The sequence below is a fragment of the Oncorhynchus mykiss genome, chromosome 4, assembly GCF_057628025.1.
Source record: "Oncorhynchus mykiss isolate SJ-2025 chromosome 4, ASM5762802v1, whole genome shotgun sequence".
Classification (NCBI taxonomy): domain Eukaryota; kingdom Metazoa; phylum Chordata; class Actinopteri; order Salmoniformes; family Salmonidae; genus Oncorhynchus; species Oncorhynchus mykiss.
This window is the reverse complement of record NC_143025.1, coordinates 39,944,676-39,963,118: the sequence shown is the minus strand read 5'-3', so window position 1 is coordinate 39,963,118 and position 18,443 is coordinate 39,944,676. Positions and strand designations below refer to the sequence as shown.

At 41.7% G+C, this 18,443-nt stretch overlaps 1 protein-coding gene across 8 annotated transcripts in view; it reads left to right on the top strand.

Annotated features, from left to right (window-relative positions):
- The first annotated feature begins 2,197 nt into the window (after positions 1-2,197).
- The window catches only part of LOC110521795 (leptin receptor), a 77,515-nt gene continuing 61,269 nt past the window's right edge, over positions 2,198-18,443 (top strand). For 2 of the 8 annotated variants that reach the window (XM_090231994.1, XM_090231993.1), the window contains exons 1-3: positions 2,243-2,517; positions 15,136-15,195; positions 16,374-16,502. In XM_090231994.1, coding sequence (XP_090088120.1) covers positions 16,463-16,502 — 40 coding nt within the window. In that variant the 5' untranslated portion in view covers positions 2,243-2,517; positions 15,136-15,195; positions 16,374-16,462. Of the gene's footprint in view, positions 2,518-15,135; positions 15,196-16,341; positions 16,503-18,443 lie in introns of all 8 variants that reach the window. The other 6 variants (XM_090231991.1, XM_090231989.1, XM_021599666.3 and 3 more) reach the window with 5 other exon arrangements.

The window sequence follows — 18,443 nt, the reverse complement described above, 5'->3', positions numbered from 1 at the left end:
AGGCAATGTATATCCTACTACCAGTCACTTTGTGTGTGTACACCTCAACCACTCCAGTACCCCTGCACATTGAATAAGGTACTGCCATTGACCTGTATATACTTGCATTCTCATGTTTCTTCAATTTATATTGTGCTTCCTCTGTGTTTTTTTTTATTTGATGTTTTATTATTATCTATGTTATTATTATTATTATTATCATCACTGCAAGAGGTCTCAAGTAAGAATTTCACTGTACTGTTTTACACCTGTTGTATCCTGTGCATGTCGCGAATAAACGTAGAATCTTGAAACACACACACACACACACACACACAGACACATTACCTGACAACAAAGATCTGTCAAAGTCAAACTTTACAATGCAACCACATCTGCTGACTGTTAGACAAGGAAAACCTTGAGAAGATTTTGTGAAAAGGTGGGGAAATTGTTTTGTGTCCTTACATGCAAAACAGTCTTTTGTTACACAAGGACTAGGCTCCAGGCGTCACACTGTGTTTCACTGATAAAGCAGACTGTCATCTCTGTCAGGGAACAAACACCTACCTCTGCTTTGGCTGTGTGCCTCTCATACTGAATCACCCAGGGAATTAGAGATGAATTATCCTAGACCAATTATTATTATCCACATGTAGTATCTAATGCCTTTAATGCCTCACAGAGGACCAGGTAGAGGTAGGATACCTATTTACTCTGATATGCATATTACCTATTATGTACATTTGTCATGTGATCTGATATTTATCATGTTTATGTAACAGTATAACTTTAGTCCGTCCCCTCGCCCCTACCCCTACTCTCTGCACACAGACAACAGTCACCCACGAAGCATCGTTACCCATCGCTCCACAAAAGCCGCGGCCCTTGTAGAGGGGAACCACTACAAACACCTGTTTGATCAAATAAATATGTTTCTAATCTGAAGAATTAGTCTACGGAGATCATATGAAATTGAAGAGATAAGCTTCATACTTTAGGCTGTGGGAACTTCTTCCCTCTCCTTTGATCTGTAGTCAACACTGTGCTTTTGGCCAGTTACTATGGTGAGAGAAACTAGTTTCAGGACTTCAACACTGATGAGAAATCTATCTGACCAACTGCAGTGACTCTTTGAGAGAGGAGTTAGGACAGAACCCTCTGTCCTCACTTTAAATCAGAACGGCTGGGACTGTCCATTCATGCCAGGCATTGAGACCCTGATATACACCCTGTCTGTCTATTTACTTTTGGATCCAGTGACACTACTGGGTCTGGGATGGACAGATTTTAAATGGGTTGTTCAGGTTGCTCAGGACTGAAATTCTACTTTGGTGAAAGCAAGGAATGTGTACTCAAATATAATCAATCAGCTATCCACCTCCATAGTGCGAGGTTCATTTTTCAATTCCAGGCAGGGTTGTCTCTTGTTATTTTGTAGAGAACAGTACAACAGAGCCTGGAGGCTGGTGTCCTTGCTTCTTCTTCACTGATCTTTGTTTTGGGTGACGCAAACATCAATGTAATCCTTCGGTTTATGCTTCATCCGACAATAATAGCTACAATAGCTATCCCCCAAGGTTGTTTTTGGAAGAAGATTTGAAGGGAATTTCAAGGGAATATGATTAATATTATAGAATAATGTGATAAATTACTATCACCTCAGGGTGGTAAACATTAGTCCATAAGCATGCACCCCTTTAGAAAAATATGGTCAAATATGGATTATTATTCCTGTCTACTATATTCCAGTTAGACTAACACAACTACCATGAATTACACGTGTAGACTATACCTTTCAGCTAACCATTAACTACACAAAATACGAAATGTTTACTGAAGCTACAAACTTTCCATGAATCAGCTATGAAATTGTCCTATGACTTCACCTTGAGGATGAGATCACTCCACTGATGTAAGGTAAATATAGGCCTAAACATAATTAACCTTTTTCCATTTTAAAAATGTGACATCGTACTCATAAGCAATTTCATGATAATTGTTCCCGTTTTTAATGATTATGCTATTGTAAATGCCTATGGGGCAAAATTATATTAATACGTTGTATTTTTATTAGACAAATTTCAACTTAATTGTGATTTGTTAATAATGTTATGTTGTATTGAACATGTTTTTTATTATAATAGTGCTTTTAATGCGTATTGCAAGTGTTATTATTTGGTGCGGGATAGTTCCGGTGACGGTATTGGCTCACGCCACTCCCTTCTCCAAATAGAGTATAGCGTTCGTTGTGGCGCCTTTCAGTAACCTTCATATCGGGTATAGGGGAGACACACCGGACTTGAATGCTAAGGAACTGTAGCTGCCTTCCAACAATGTTATAAGCGTTCTTTTTTTATACAGTCTATAACAAAGTAACGTATTATCTCTCATGTGTATTTGTGATAGATCGAGGCAAACTATTGGCTACTTACAAAGATTCAAACTTCGGTATTTGTACCCTAGTGATTCGCGGACCGGATAACTATCGGTTACTGTGCGGGACAGTGGCGATTCAGAGAGGAACCAAGATATCAAGTAAGGAAAACTATTAATTATTTTTCACTTTGACATTTTTTGTGAGATAAAGCCTAGACTACTATCCGCTACTCTCGAGATCACCACAACATTCTATGCATTTTTGTGGTCCAGGTGTGAGAACGCAAGCGGATCCTCATCTTGATCTCTCTTGAAGTCTCTCAACTGGGAAGAAAGGCTACTGCAGATTTGCTTCTGCTTATCTATAAAGTGTTTAAACATTTTGTTTGAGTCTTCTCATTTATCCAGGCTGTTTGCCTATAGCCTATATATGCATAGGCCTACATGTATTTCTGGTTAAAGATTGCAAGTTAAACAAACTCTTATAGCCATTTGCAATTTCAAGTTTGAAGTTTTATTAGTCGTATGTACGGGATACACATGGTATACTCGTCCACGAATTGTCTACTTGCAGGTTCATTCTTGACAATGCAACAATAATAAGAAACAATAAAATATAAACAAAGTAAATATCTCAGTAGAATAAACATTTTAGCATAAGTATAATACAGGAATGCACAATTTATAGTCTTATATTCAAATCAAATGTATTGGTCATATGAGATGGGTGATGCAATATGTAAACACAATTTAAAAGTGACTAACATAGAATATTGTGGAGTTCAGTTTATACATATGAGATGAGTAATGCTAGATACGGAAACTTGATTAAAGTGGCTAGTGATCCATTTCTAAAAGTGGCCAGTGATTCCTAATCTATGTCTATAGGCAGCCGCCTCTGATGTGCTGGAGATGGCTGTTTAGCAGTCTGATGGCCTTGAGATAGAAGCTGTTTTTCAGTCTCTCGGTCCCAGCTTTGATGCACCTGTACTGACCTCGCCTTCTGGATGATAGCGGGGTGAACAGGCCGTGGCTCTGGTGGTTGGTGTCCTTGATGATCTTTTTGGCTTTCCTATGGCATTGGGTGCTGTAGGTGTCCAGGAGGGCAGGAATTTTGTCCCCGGTAATGCGTTGGGCAGACTGCACCACCCACTGGAGCGCTTTGCGCCTTCTTCACCACACTGTCTATGTGGGTGGACCATTTCAGTTTGGAAGTGATATGTACGCCGAGGAACTTGAAGCTTTCCACCTTCTCCACTGCGGTCTCGTTGATGTGGATGGGGGAGGGGGTGCTCCCTCTGCTGTTTCCTGTAGTCCACTATCATCTCCTTAGTTTTGTTGACGTTGAGTGAGAGGTTGTTTTCCTGGCACCACACTCCTAGAGCCCCCACCTCCTCCCTGTAGGCTATATCATCGTTGTTGGTAATCAAGCCTACTACTGTTGTGTCACCCTCTCATATTTAGAGGAAGGGGGGATTGGGGAGCATGTGTTTAAAGTGTGCAGTATTTATCGATCATAACAAGAGACTGGTAGCAGCAGTTGTGATGTGTGTGTGTGTGTGTGTGTGTGTGTGTGTGTGTGTGTGCGTGTGTGTCAGTGGCAGTCGTTGCCGATGACTCTCATTTATATTCCATTCACCCAGCTCAATGTAACATCGATAGGTTTAGGCTACTACATGATACTCATCATGAGGTTGCTACAACCTAGCCAATGAATGAAAGTTTACAACGTAGATGCACATCTAACTGATTTAGGGTGTAATCATTAGTCCAAAAGTTGAAAAGGAGACTTTCCATTGGACAAAGTCATAGCAGCCACATAAAAAAACAGCATGATCACGCCCTCTCCTCTCACTTTTTCTCTTCGCTTGTGGACTTCAGTGCACGACACATCAGCTGTCTGTGACCAGACTGTAAAACCTTTCTCAGCCATGTCATGACCGCTAACCGCTACACATAGCCTACATCGTTGTCACCATATTAACGTCATAGTCAACATAGCTACTTGAACTAATGTGTTAACATGCTACAATCATGCATTACAGTGTACGGTCAGAAATCAGTTTAGCAGTTGCACTGGTGGCCCCGGTGACAATAAATTAATATAACCAAAAGCTTACCTTGACTTGGAAGAGTTCCAGTGTTGGATAGCCAGCTAGCTAATATAGCATCCATCTCTGTTTTATCCAGGTGTTTGAGTAGGCTAAACTAGATAGCTGCATCTGCTAGCTAAGTGAAAGTGAAAGTAAAAACAAATACAACCAAATATATCTCTCTCTCTTGCTTTTCCTTAATTTTGGAAGAAAGTTAGTTTTGATAAAAAATTGTGTAATAGTGAAACGTTAAAGTTAACCTTTTTAGATAAAACTATACTAAATATATTCACGTCACCAAATAATTGATTAAAACACAATGTTTTGCAATGAAGGTCAACAGTAGCCTCAACAGCACTCTGTAGGGTGGCACCCGGAGGACAGCTAGTTTCCGACCTCCTTTGGATACATTGACTTCAATACAAAACCTAGGAGGCTTGTGGTTCTCACCCCCTTCCATAGACATATACAGTAATTATGACAACTTCCGGAGGACATCCTCCAACCTATCAGAGCTCTTGCAGCATGAACTGACATGCTTATTGTCATCTGGGCCTGTGGTGTAACTGCTAAACTGCTTGCTAACTGTACACTGTACTGCATGATGATTGGTTTACTAACGCGTTAGTTCTAGTAGCTATGTTGACTTGACGTTAGCTAATATGGTGACAAAGATGTAGGCTTGTGTAATGTTTATGATATGAAGGTTTGGCTTGTACATTTTTTCCCCGCCTGGTCACAGACTGCTGATGTGTTGTGCACTGAAGTCCACAAGCGAAGGGAAAAGGTGAGAGGAGGAGAGAGCATAGATGCGAGAAGGCATTATCCAAGCTTACAGGGATCATGCTGTTTGTATGTGGCTGCTATGAAAGTAAGGTTGTGCAGACATGGCGATACTCGTATTCATAATCGTATCCGTAAATTGACAGTTGATAGGCGGATCGGATGATCGTCGTGATCGGAAAGAATAGAAGCGCTTTAATGTGCACCTAATGTGCATTTTTTTTGCAGATTTGGAGCACATTAAAGCGCTTCTGTTTTTTCCGCACACACATAGCAGTGTGCAGAAGGGTGTGTGTGTTTGTCTGTGTCCTGTTCCTTCTGTCGATTCGGTTGAAATACCTTCCTTAAACGGAAGCAAACAGAACAGAATGGGTATAAACATAACTGAATTGGTCCAACATGAAGTCTGGTTTGCAACTGTTGGACTAATGATTACAACCTAGATCAGCCACAGTAGATGCAGGCAAGATTGTGCGAGGCGGTATTGAATATGTCACTGCCTGTCACCTTGATTACTCAAATTTCTCTCCACGCACCTACGTTGTAAAATGTTATTCATAGGTTAGGTTGTAGAAACCTCATGATGGACGTAGAGAAAATTAGAGTATCATGTAGTAGCCTAAACCTATTGATATTACATTGAACTGTCTGAATAACCATAACATTTTTTTGCCGAATATTACAACCCATGTTGTGATAGTTGCGTTGTTTGCTCTATAACCTGCTAGTTCATATGCCTTGCTACTGTGATATATAGGCTTTAGGCTGAGACAAGTAAGACACATAGGCAGAATAAATTCAACCACACCTGTGTTTCATCACAAAACCGGAGAGCAACATCTGTCCGGTGAAGTCCACAAAACATATTGTACGTAACAAACAGTTACATGACCTACAGCATGGTCAAGCAAGTTCATCTTTCCGACATTTTCAGACTACTAATTAACTATTGATTTAGAACCATGGAGAGTTAGGCTGCCGCAAGTCGCAAAGAAAACGGGAGCTGCCTCCAATATTCCAGCACCATTTCAAATTTAAAATTTCAACATCATCAACTCACCTCTGCTTAGTCTAATACAGTGACAACTAAAAGATACCAAACAGAATTGAGTCCAATCAACATAAGCTAAATATGATGAATATGTCCATGGTACTGATTTCTGTGTGTGTGTGTGTGTGTGTGTGCTTGCAAGTAGAAAAAACATGTTGACTCAACCTACTTGTAGAGAAGCCAATGCCGTCCTCTCTTTCATGTTGCCAAAACGGTCTATGACTCTGTCATACAGTCCACGCTTTTATTTTTTGTTGTCCTAGGCTACCTGGCTAAAATGCTTGCTCGCTAGCCCAACTTCCTTTCATGGGCAACGATGAGCCAGGTAGTTAACATTCATCTACTACATCTGGCCACATATTGAACTTCCATCCTCTCAGGCAAGAATCGCTGTCAAAATTGGCAGTATAATCATTGGCCAGCACGGAGAATTAAGTAAAACCAAGTAAAGTTCAAATCCCTATCTCCATCCATTGCTAATTTAGGAAAGGGGCCATTGTAGCTAGGCACTGCATCTCAGTGCTAGAGGTGTCACTACAGACCCTGGTTCGAAAATGATGAAACACAGAGAGACGAAAGATACATTATTTAATGTTTTGGCATCCATGAATACACGCCACTGAGGTACATGGAATCAGTGGTCAGTTCCTCCATGCGTAAAGAATGTCTTGGAAGTCCCTTGAGAGGAGGGAACTGCTTCAGTTGAGAAATCAACCAGGATTTCCTCCCGGTGATGCAAGCCCCAGAACACAGAGTTTGGAACTGGTTCAACCCCTTGACTAATTGGGAAGTGGCAAAATTCCAGAGAGTTTTACTTGTGAGAAACCAAGATTACACTGTGACTCACTGGCTTGGCGGAGTACGTTATTAAGCTATACTCCCAGGGGCTTGCAATCGAGAGGCTGAGATTTGTGTGACAAAAAACAGGCTTCACACCTTTATAGGTTAATCTACACTGACATTCTGGCTCTGGATGAAATTCAATCAGCCACCAAAGTTAGATTTGAGAGATTTGATTTGGCCAGTGGTCTATGCGTAAATATGCATGAGGTGCCTATTCCAATGTGGGCCACATTTGTTGGACAAATCTACATTAACATTCATTACTTTTCTGGTAATTTGATTATTTGTGATAGGCCTACTGTCATATCTTGTTATTGTCACTTGCAGAGTACAACTTGTTTTGATATGTGATCTAATGAAAATGAGGCATGAGGCTTGTGTGTACCAGCACTGGTTGTCATTGAAAGGATTCACTTTTGTTTTTAATGTAGAGCCTGATCGTGCCCAGTGCTTCCTTCTCATCATTATGCTGATAGTCGTTTGATATAACACACGCACGCACACACACACACACACACACACACACACACACGTTGTTATATCTCACTGAATAACACCTAGGCCTGATTGTTATCGTTCAGTAACACAAGTCATTCCTATGGATGGTTTAGGATTAGGCCACTCAGCTCTCATCTGCAGGTGGTCACTTGGTAGAACTGGGCAGCTGTCCATCGTACTGTATTGTAACCTGGGATGTTATTGTTTTGATCCAGAGAACCCATGAATGAATGGATGCAGTCATTAATCTGTGTTCATGTTTGGAGTCATTTTCACGAATTAATTTTCATGAACTTGCATGCTAAGGGTAGGAGGCTATTGATGTTTGGTATGGGAATCAGGTTCCTAGACCAGGTGAAAACACCTTCTCAATTACTAAGTGGGTAGAATAGGCCTAGCTCTGTGATCACCTTAGCTTCAGAAAAGACGAAGTAAACCACACACAACAATCCATTTACATTTACCGTTTGGATGTGCTTGTTGAGGTAGTCTGATGATGGGCTCAGACAAAGGTCGGACAAAATGTGTAGCCTATCTCACGCTACATACTGAAAACATGCTGCTGAATGTTTTACAGCATTTGTTGCCACTAACATCTAATTGATTAGGCTGTATGTCGCATTGGTCCCAAAAACACTGCAAACAGTTTGCGAATGCTATGACAGAGATTCATGTCCATTTTCAAAGCAGACCACGATTTGGCTACATGTTCTTGTCTCAGCCATATCCCCTGTAGCTCAGCTCATTACAGTAATGTCTTTGTTTATATTTTCCCTGGCTCTTCTCAGTTTTATTAATCTTGAGTTATCATTCCAGAATGATTTGAGTCATCCATGGGCAGTCTAATTAACTAAACTGGCTAGTTTGCCTGTCTGTAAAGAGAAGGGAGGGCTGTACGTTGATCCTGCTGCTCTGATTGGATAGAGTGAAGTTGTATTTCTCTGTCCACTCCGGGGGGTTGTAAAGGTGTGCGTGCGCGCTGGGGACCCCTGGTAATAGTTTGGGAAAGAGCCTATAAATGATCGCCGCAGCGACAGGGGAGCTTACTTTTGGGAAGAGTTTGAGGTTCCTCATAGGAGGAAGAGGAGGATCATCCTCCTCAATGAATTTCTGAGAAATAAAAATAGTGAAACATTAAAAAGTTACCCTTTTTAGAAAAAATATAATAAATGTGTTCACATGTCACCAAATAATTGATTAAAACACTGTTTTGCAATGAAGGTCTCCCGTAGCCTCAACAGCGCTCTGTAAGGTAGCATTGTATAGCCGGAGGACAGCTAGTTTCCGACCTCCTTTGGATACATTGACTTCAATACAAAACCTAGGAGGCTTGTGGTTCTCACCCCCTTCCATAGACATATACAGTAATTATGACAACTTCCGGAGGACATCCTCCAACCTATCAGAGCTCTTGCAGCATGAACTGACATGCTTATTGTCATCTGGGCCTGTGGTGTAACTGCTAAACTGCTTGCTAACTGTACACTGTACTGCATGATGATTGGTTTACTAACGCGTTAGTTCTAGTAGCTATGTTGACTTGACGTTAGCTAATATGGTGACAAAGATATAGGCTTGTGTAATGTTTATGATATGAAGGTTTGGCTTGTACATTTTTTCCCCGCCTGGTCACAGACTGCTGATGTGTTGTGCACTGAAGTCCATAAGCGAAGGGAAAGGTGAGAGGAGGAGAGAGCATAGATGCGAGAAGGCATTATCCAAGCTTACAGGGATCATGCTGTTTGTATGTGGCTGCTATGAAAGTAAGGTTAGTTTCCGGAACTCTTTTTCTGGAGGACAGCTAGTTTCCGGAACTCTTCCAAGTCAAGGTAAGCTTTTGGTTTTATAAATGTATTGCCACTGGGTCCCACCTATGTAACTGCTAGTAACAACATTTGAAGTTGGAAGTTTACATACACTTACATACACATTAAAACTCATTTTTCAACCACTCCAAACATTTCTTGTTAACAAACTATAGTTTTGGCAAGTCGGTTAGGACATCTACTTTGTGCAGGACACAAGTAATTGTTCCAACAACTGTTTACAGACAGATTATTTCACTTATAATTCACTGTATCACAATTCCAGTGGGTTAGAAGTTTACATACAGTAAGTTGACTGTGCTTTTAAACAGCTTGGAAAATTCCAGAAAATTATGTCATGGCTTTAGAAGCTTCTGATAGGCTAATTGACATAATTTGAGTCAATTGGAGGTGTACCTGTGGATGTATTTCAAGGCCTACCTTCAAACTCAGTGCCTCTTTGCTTGACATCATGGGAAAATCAAAATACATCAGCCAATACCTCAGAAAAATAATTGTAGACCTCCACAAGTCTGGTTCATATTTGGGAGCAATTTCCAAACACCTGAAGGTACCACAATTATCTGTACAAACAATAGTACGCAAGTATAAACACCATTGGACCATGCAGCCGTCATACCGCTCAGGAAGGAGACGCGTTCTGTCTCCTAGAGTTGAACGTACATTAGTGTGAAAAGTGCAAATCAATCCCAGAACAACAGCAAAGGACATTGTGAAGATGCTGGAGAAACAGGTACAAGAGTATCTATATCCACAGTAAAACGAGTCCTATATCGACATAACCTGAAAGGCCGCTCAGTAAGGAAGAAGCCTCTGCTCCAAAACCGCCATAAAAAAGCCAGACTATGATTTGCAACTGCAGATGGGGACAAAGATCGTACTTTTTGGAGAAATGTCCTCTGGTCTGATGAAACAAAAATAGAACTGTTTGGCCATAACGACCATCGTTATGTTTGGAGGAAAAAGGGGGAGGCTTGCAAGCTGAAGAACATCATAGCAACCGTGAAGCACGGGGGTGGCAGCATCATGTTGTGGGGGTGCTTTGCTGCAGGAGGAACTGGTGCACTTCACAAAATAGAATGCATCATGAGGAAAGAAAACTATGTGGATATATTGAAGCAACATCTCAAGACATCAGTCAAGAAGTTAAAGCTTGGTTGCAAATGGGTCTTCCAAATGGACAATGACCCCAAGCATACTTCCAAAGTTGTGTCAAAATGGCTTAAGGACAACAAAATCAAGTTATTGGAATGGTCATCACAAAGCCCTGACCTCAATCCTACAGACAATTTGAGGCCTACAAACCTGACTCAGTTACACCAGCTCTGTTAGGAGAAATGGGCCAAAATTCACCCAACATATTGTGGGAAGCTTGTGGAAGGCTACCCGAAAAGTTTGACCCAAGTTAAACAATTTAAAGGCAATGCTACCAAATACTAATTGAGTGTATGTAAACTTCTGACCCACTGAGAACGTGATGAAAGAAATAAAAGCTGAAATAAATCATTCTCTCTCCTATTATTCAGACATTTCACATTCTTAAAATAAAGTGGTGATCCTAACTGAGCTAAAACAGGGCATTTTTACAAGGATTAAATGTCAGGAATTGTGAAAAACTGAGTTTAAATGCATTTGGCTAAGGTGTATATAAACTTCCGACTTCAACTGTATGTTGACTTGACGTTAGCTAATATGGTGACATTGATGTAGGCTGTATGTAGCGGTTAAGGGTTAAGATATGACGTTTTGACTTGGAAAGTTATTTTTACCGGGCACAGACAGCTGATGTGTTGTGCACACTTAAGTCCACAAGCAAAGGGAAACGGTGAGAGGAGGAGAGTGCTTAGATGCGAGAAGGTATTGTCCAACGATCAAAGGGATCATGCTGTTTGAATGTGGCTGCTACGAAAGTGAACTGTGTAAGCGTGTGATCCGGGGTGTATTCATTCCACTGATTCTGTTGAAAAGCATTTCTGAAATGGAAGCAAACAGAACAAAACGGCGATAAACATACCTGAATTTGTCCAATAGAAACTCTTGTTTGCAACTGTTGGACTAATGATTACACTCTAGATCAGCTAGATGCAGGCAAGATTGTGCAAGGCGGTATTGAATGTTCCAATGTCTGGCACCTTGAGCACTCAAATTTCTCTCCACCTCTGTACCTACAGTACGTTGTAAAATGTAGGTCATAGGCTAGGTTGTAGCAACAACATCATGGGTATAGGGAACATTTTAGTATCATGTAGTAGCCTAAATCTGTCGATGTTACATTGAGCTGGGTGAATGCAATATGAATGACAGTCATCCTGTATGCTGTAAAAGAAATAAGGCCATGCTCATAAAAAAACAATCATCCTCCCTCATCTTTAACAGCACCGACTTCCACTGTTCTTAAAATGGTGTTTATTGAGATGTTTTCCTTTCTTAATACTTGCCTCCTGTGCCTACCTTGGCTTTCAGACACGGTACCCCTCAACACAATCCAGGCGTTGATGGAAACACTAGAAACTAAATGGAAGGCGCCTCTCAGTCTGTTGTTGTGGCACTCAGCAGGAAGCAAAGCAAATTGGACCCACTCCAATTTGCCTACCTCTCCAACAGATCCACGGAAGATGCCATTTCCATTGCTTTTCACACGGCCTTAACACATCTGGACAAGAGGAACACCTATGTGAGAATGCTGTTCATTGACTTCAGTTCAGAATTCAACACTATTGTTCCCTCCAAGCATGACACCAAGCTCAGAGCCCTGGGTCTTGACTCCACCCTCTGCAGCTGGATCCAATAATTCCTGACGGGCAGACCATAAGCTGTGAGGATTGGCAACAACACCTCCTCCCAGGGGCCCCCAAGGGGTGTGTCCTCAGCCGTCTGCTGTACTCCCTTGTCACCCACAACTCCGTTGCTTTGCACAGCACCAACTCCATCATCAAGTTTGATGACAACACCACGGTTGTAGGACTGATAACCAAAAACGACGAGTCAGTCTATAGGGAGGAGGTAAGTGAACTGGCATTGTGAAGCCAGGACAACTACCTCACCCTCAATGTCAGCAAAACAAAGGAGTTGATTGTTGACTTCAGGAAGCAGAGGGTGGAACATGCCCTGATCCACATCAACAGGATTTCTGTAGAGAGTAGAGGTCGACCGATTATAATTTTTGAACGCCGATACTGATTATTGGAGGACCAAAAAAGCCGATATCGATTAATCGGCCGATTTTTATATATTCGTAATAATGACAATTACAACAATACTGAATGTACAATGAACCCTTTTATTTTAACTTAATATAATAAACAAATAACATCTATTTAGTCTCAAATAAATAATGAAACATGTTCAATTTGGTTTAAATCATTTAAAAACACAGTGTTGGAAAGTAAAAGTGCAATATGTGCCATGTAAAAAAGCTAACGTTGAAGTTCCTTGCCCAGAACACGAGAACATATTAAAGCTGGCGGTTCAATATTCCCAGTTCTTCAATGTTCCCATTTAAGAAGTTTTAGGTTGCAGTTATAGGAATTATGACACGTCAACTATTTCCCTCTATAGCATTTGTATTTCATATAAATAACTTCTTTATTTGACTATTGGATGTGCTCATAGGCACTTTAGTATTGCCAGTGTAATCTCGGGAGTTGATTGGCTTGAAGTCATAAACAGCGCTGTGCTTCAAGCGTTGCTAAGAGCTGCTCGCAAACGCAGTAAAGTGCTGTTTGAATGAATGCTTACGAGCCCTGCTGCTGCCTACCACCGCTCAGTCAGACTGCTTTATCAAATATCAAATCATAGACTTAATTATAATAAACACACAGAAGTACGAGCCTTTGGTCATTAATATGGTCAAATCCGGAAACTGTCATTTATAAAATATTTATTATTTCAGTGAAATACGGAACCATTCCGTATTGTGCTGAACGGGTGGCAACCCTAAGTCTAAATATTGCTGTTACATTGCACAACCTTCAGTGGTATGTCATAATCATGTAAAAATCTGGCAAATTAATTGCGGTCTTTGTTAGGAGGAAACACAGTTTGCAACGAGCCAGGCGGCCCAAACTGTTGCATATACCCTGACTCTGCTTGCACTGAACGCAAGAGAAGTGACAAAATTTCCCTAGTTAATATTGCCTGCTAACATGCATTTATTTTAACTAAATATGCAGGTGTAAAAAAATATACTTGTGTATTGATTTTAAGAAAGGCATTGATGTTTATGGTTAGGTACATTTGTGCAACGAATGAGCTTTTTCCCACAAATGTGCTATTGTTAAATCAACACCGTTTGGCGAAGTTGAATCAGGTTGTGATTCGATGATAAATTAACAGGCACCGCATTGATTATATGCAACGCAGGACAAGCTAGTTAACCTAGTAATATCATCAACCATGTGTAGTTAACTGGTGATTATGTGAAGATTGTTTTTTATAACATTATAACGTATAGCATGCAGCCACAAGGTCTTTTTGACGCTGCACTCGCGTAACAGGTGGTCAGCCTGGCACACAGTTTCCTCGTGGATTGCAATGTAATCGGCCATAATCGGTATCCAAAAAGGGAGATTACCGATTGTTATGAAACCTTAAAATCGGCCCTAATTAATCGCCCATGCCGATTAATCGGTCGACCTCTAGTAGAGAGTCAGCAATGTTAAGTTCCTCGCCGTCCACATGACAGAGGACTTGACATGGACAAAGAGGGTGCAACAGCGTCTCTTTTTCCTAAGGCGTGCCACCCTGGGTTATCTCCAAATACTTTTGCTGCACCATCAACAGTGTCCTGACCAGTTGCATCACGGCCTGATATGGGAATTTCTATGTTCACAACCTCAAGGCCCTCCATCGTGTGGTGTAGACAGCCCAGTACATCACTGGGACCGTGCTCCCACCCATCCAGGACGTCTACTCGAAATGGTGCCTGAGGAATACCCGCAGCATCTTCAAGGAACCTACACACCCCAGCCACGAGCTGTTCACTCACTTACTGTCAGGCAGACTGTTTCGGAGCATGAGGTCTCATACCAACAGGCTCAGAGACAGTTTCTATCTATTGTACCAGACTCTTGTTATGATTGCTAAATACTGCACAATTCAAACACTTCCTCCCCAATCTTCCCTTCCCTTCCCCAAAACACAAGTAAATATTGGACTATTAATTGTGATTCCTGTATTATACTTATGCTAAAATGTTTATTCTATTCTACTGAGCCATTTACTTTATGTTCATATTCTTATATTTTATTATTTCTTATTGTTGTTGCATTGTCGAGAAGGAACCTGCAAGTAAGCGTTTTGTTGGACCTTGTGTATCCTGTACATAATACTAATAAAACTGGAAACTGAAATGGTGTATTATTATCTGAGTCGCAGTGACATGTCATTTTTAAATCAACATGATTTATTAAAGTGCAGACTAAAAATCCACTCAAAAACGATCCTTTGGTATGTTTTCATTGGTCCACTGTTGATACGGTTCCAAAACATTTTGCATGTCAGCAGTCACGTTTTGATGCGTTTTGCGTCATATGATTTTTTTTGGTGGATTTTTCCTTTAAGATCAATGCACAAACTGTAAGTCACTCTTGATCAGACGGTCTGCTAAATTACTCAAATGTAAAATGTGTTGTGTCTTCCCAAGTAGTCCCTAAGGTCCTCTCTACCTTTGCTCTCTCCTCAGTGAGAGTCATCACAACTGCAGTGGAGGCCATGCTCGCCAACTCTAACTCATGAAGACAATGTAAGTATGATTGTGGGCAACACCCAGGCCTTTACAGCAGAATACTGTGGAATACTGTGGTCGTGGTGTGGTCAATCAATCAATCAAATGTATTTATAAAGCTCTTTTTACATCAGCAGATGTCAAAGTGCTTTATACAGACACCCAGACTAAAACCCCAAAGAGCAAGCAATGCAGATGTAGAAGCAATGTGGCTAGGAAAAACTCCCTTGAAAGCCAGGAACCTAGGAAGAAACTTAGAGAGAGGAACGAGGCTCTGAGGGGTGGCCGGTCAAATGTTCATAGATGACCAGCAGAGTGAAATAATAATCACAGTAGTTGTAGATGGTGCAACAGGTCAGCACATCAGGAGTAAATGTCAATTGGCTTTTCATAGCCGACTATTCAGTGGTAGAGTAGAGCGAGAGAGTTGGAGGGAGAGAGAGGAAGAGGGTCGAAACAGCAGGTCCGGGACAAGATTACGGTTCTATAGCCACAGGCAGAACAACAGGCAGCACGACCAGGTGGACTGGAGACAGGAACAGCCAGAAGTCGTCAGGCCAGGTAGTCCTGAGGCTCAGGTCCTCCGGGAAGGGAGAGAGAGTGAGAGAGAGATGGGAGAATTAGAGGAAGCATACCGAAGATCACACAGGACACCAGATAGGACAGACTGACCCTAGCCCCCTGGCACATAGACTATTGCAGCATAGGTACTCGGGGAAACTGTGGCCCAGTCCAAAGATACTCCTGGACAGGGCCAACCAGGCAGTACATAACCCCACCCACTTTGCCAAAGGGATATCAACAGACTCTGAGACAAGGCCGAGTATAGCCCACAAAGATCTCTCCCACCGCACTAGCCCGAGGGGATGCAAAACCGGACAGGAAGGACACATCAGTGACTCAACGTTGTGACTAAAGGCCCTGATGAAGCTCAGTGACACTGCTGACTTTAGTACCTACTGTTAAACATTCTCCTGTTCTCCTGTGAAACTAGTTTTGGGTTGAGTTAGCATTGGGTTGACAAGACTCTCTCTGCTTTCCTCTCTTCATCTATCTCTCTGTCTCTCTCTTTTATCGCATGTTCTCTATCTTGTCTTTCTTTATTCATCCATTTCTCTTTTTATTCACCTGTACATCTTTCCTGATCCCCCTTCCCTCTCTAAGTTCCTCCCCATACCATCTCTCATCACTTACAGAACATTTGAAACATTTTATCTCTCCCTCCCTCGCTTGCTCTCGTTCCTTCCTCCTCCTCTCTCTCTATCTCTGCAGGATCCTGTCTGCAATGCTAACATTCCTGGTGCATATCCTCATCATCTACCATGGTGAGTTGAGTTCCTTCCCCATTAGAAGATTCGTAACAATCTCACTTTCGTCCATCCACATTACCACCCCTACAACCTCCCGTGGGCAGATTCCTTCGCGTAGACCGAGAGAATCTGCCAAGACTGAATGGGATGCGTTAGATCAGAGCAGCATTAGTTCCGGATATGGCGAAGGCAGTGCTTAATCTGCTTTGCCTCGAGTGCTTTGTGCGTGTGCCCACACGGATCGTAAAGGGGGTTCTGCCTGTAATCGCACAATTTCACTCACTCTACCCTGGAATAATGACTAGCAAACATTTCAGAAGCAACACCACATGCAGTTACATGTTACGCGTAGTTCCCTAGCGGCTTTTCGCCAGAACTAGGCCTACCGATGTCAGCAAATAGAGTACGGTGCACTTGTATTCGTATACACAGAAACACAGGGCCTCTTCCTATACTTTCACATCCACTACACCAGGGTTTCCTAAACTATGTCCTCAGGACCCCATGGGGTGCACTTTTAGTTGTTTTGCCCTGGCACTACACAGCTGATTCAAATAATCAACGAATCACCAAGCTTTGATCGTTTGAATCAGCTGTGTAGTGTTAGGGCAAAACAACAAAACGTGCACCCCATGGGATCCCGAGGACATAGTTTGGGAACGCAGCATTACACACTATCACACCCCTTAGCTACAGTCCATTATTGCCAAAACTCAAAAGGGCCATTGAGTGTTGCATTTCATTGGTGTGACACTGTGTGATCTAAATAGAAGTGCGCTGTTCTCTGCGGTTACCCATCCTTTTAATGTTGGACGTCATCTAATGTGTAAGGAAACAATCCTTCTAATGGGTGGAATGAATCATGGTCTTGGAGGAGCCTGCAGAGGTTTGGTTTTGTTGGGCAGAGGGGGTCTGGTGGGATGGAGGATGGTGAGGATAGTTGTTGTCATTCTCTTCCTTCGTCATGGGCGGCAGGTAGCCTAGTGGTCAGAGCGTTGGACTAGTAATTGAAAGGTTGCAAGCTTGAATCCCCTAGCTAACAAGGTGAAAATCTGTCATTCTTCCCCTGAACAAGGCAGTTAACCCACTGTTCCTAGGCTGTCATTGAAAATAAGATTTTGTTCTTAACTGACTTGCCTAGTTAAATAAAGGTAAAACAAATATCAAAAATACTGTAATGTCTCCCTGAGGCATTGTATCCCTATGACGTGCCTTCATATTGTGTCAATCACATTGTTTCACCTGTTGAAATAGGACCATGTTCAGTATTTACAGTTGAATTCGGAAGTTTACATACACCTTACCAAATACATTTAAACTCTGTTTTTCACAATTACTGACATTTAATCCTAGTAAAAATTCCCTGTCTTAGGTCAGTTAGGATCACCACTTTATTTTAGGAATGTGACATGTTAGAATAATAGTAGAGAGTGATTTATTTCAGCTTTTATTTCTTTCATCACATTCCCAGTGGGTCAGAAGTTTACATACACTCAATTAGTATTTGGTAGCATTGCCTTTAAATTGTTTAACTTGGGTCAAACATTTCAGGTAGCCTTCCACAAGCTTCCCACAATACATTGGGTGAATTTTGGTGCATTTCTCCTGACAGAGCTAGTGTAACCGAGTCAGGTTTGTAGGCCTCCTTGCTTGCACACACTTTTTGAGTTATGCCCACAAATCTTCTATAGGATTGAGGTCAGGGCTTTGTGATGGCCACTCCAATACCTTGACTTTGTTGTCCTTAAGCCATTTTGCCACAACTTTGGAAGTATGCTTGGGGTCATTGTCCATTTGGAAGACCCATTTGCAACCAAGCTTTAACTTCCTGACTGATGTCTTGAGATGTTGCTTCAATATATCCAAATGATTTTCCTCCCACATGGTGCCATCTATTTTGTAAAGTGCACCAGTCCGTCCTGCAGCAAAGCACCCCCACAACATGATGCTGCCACC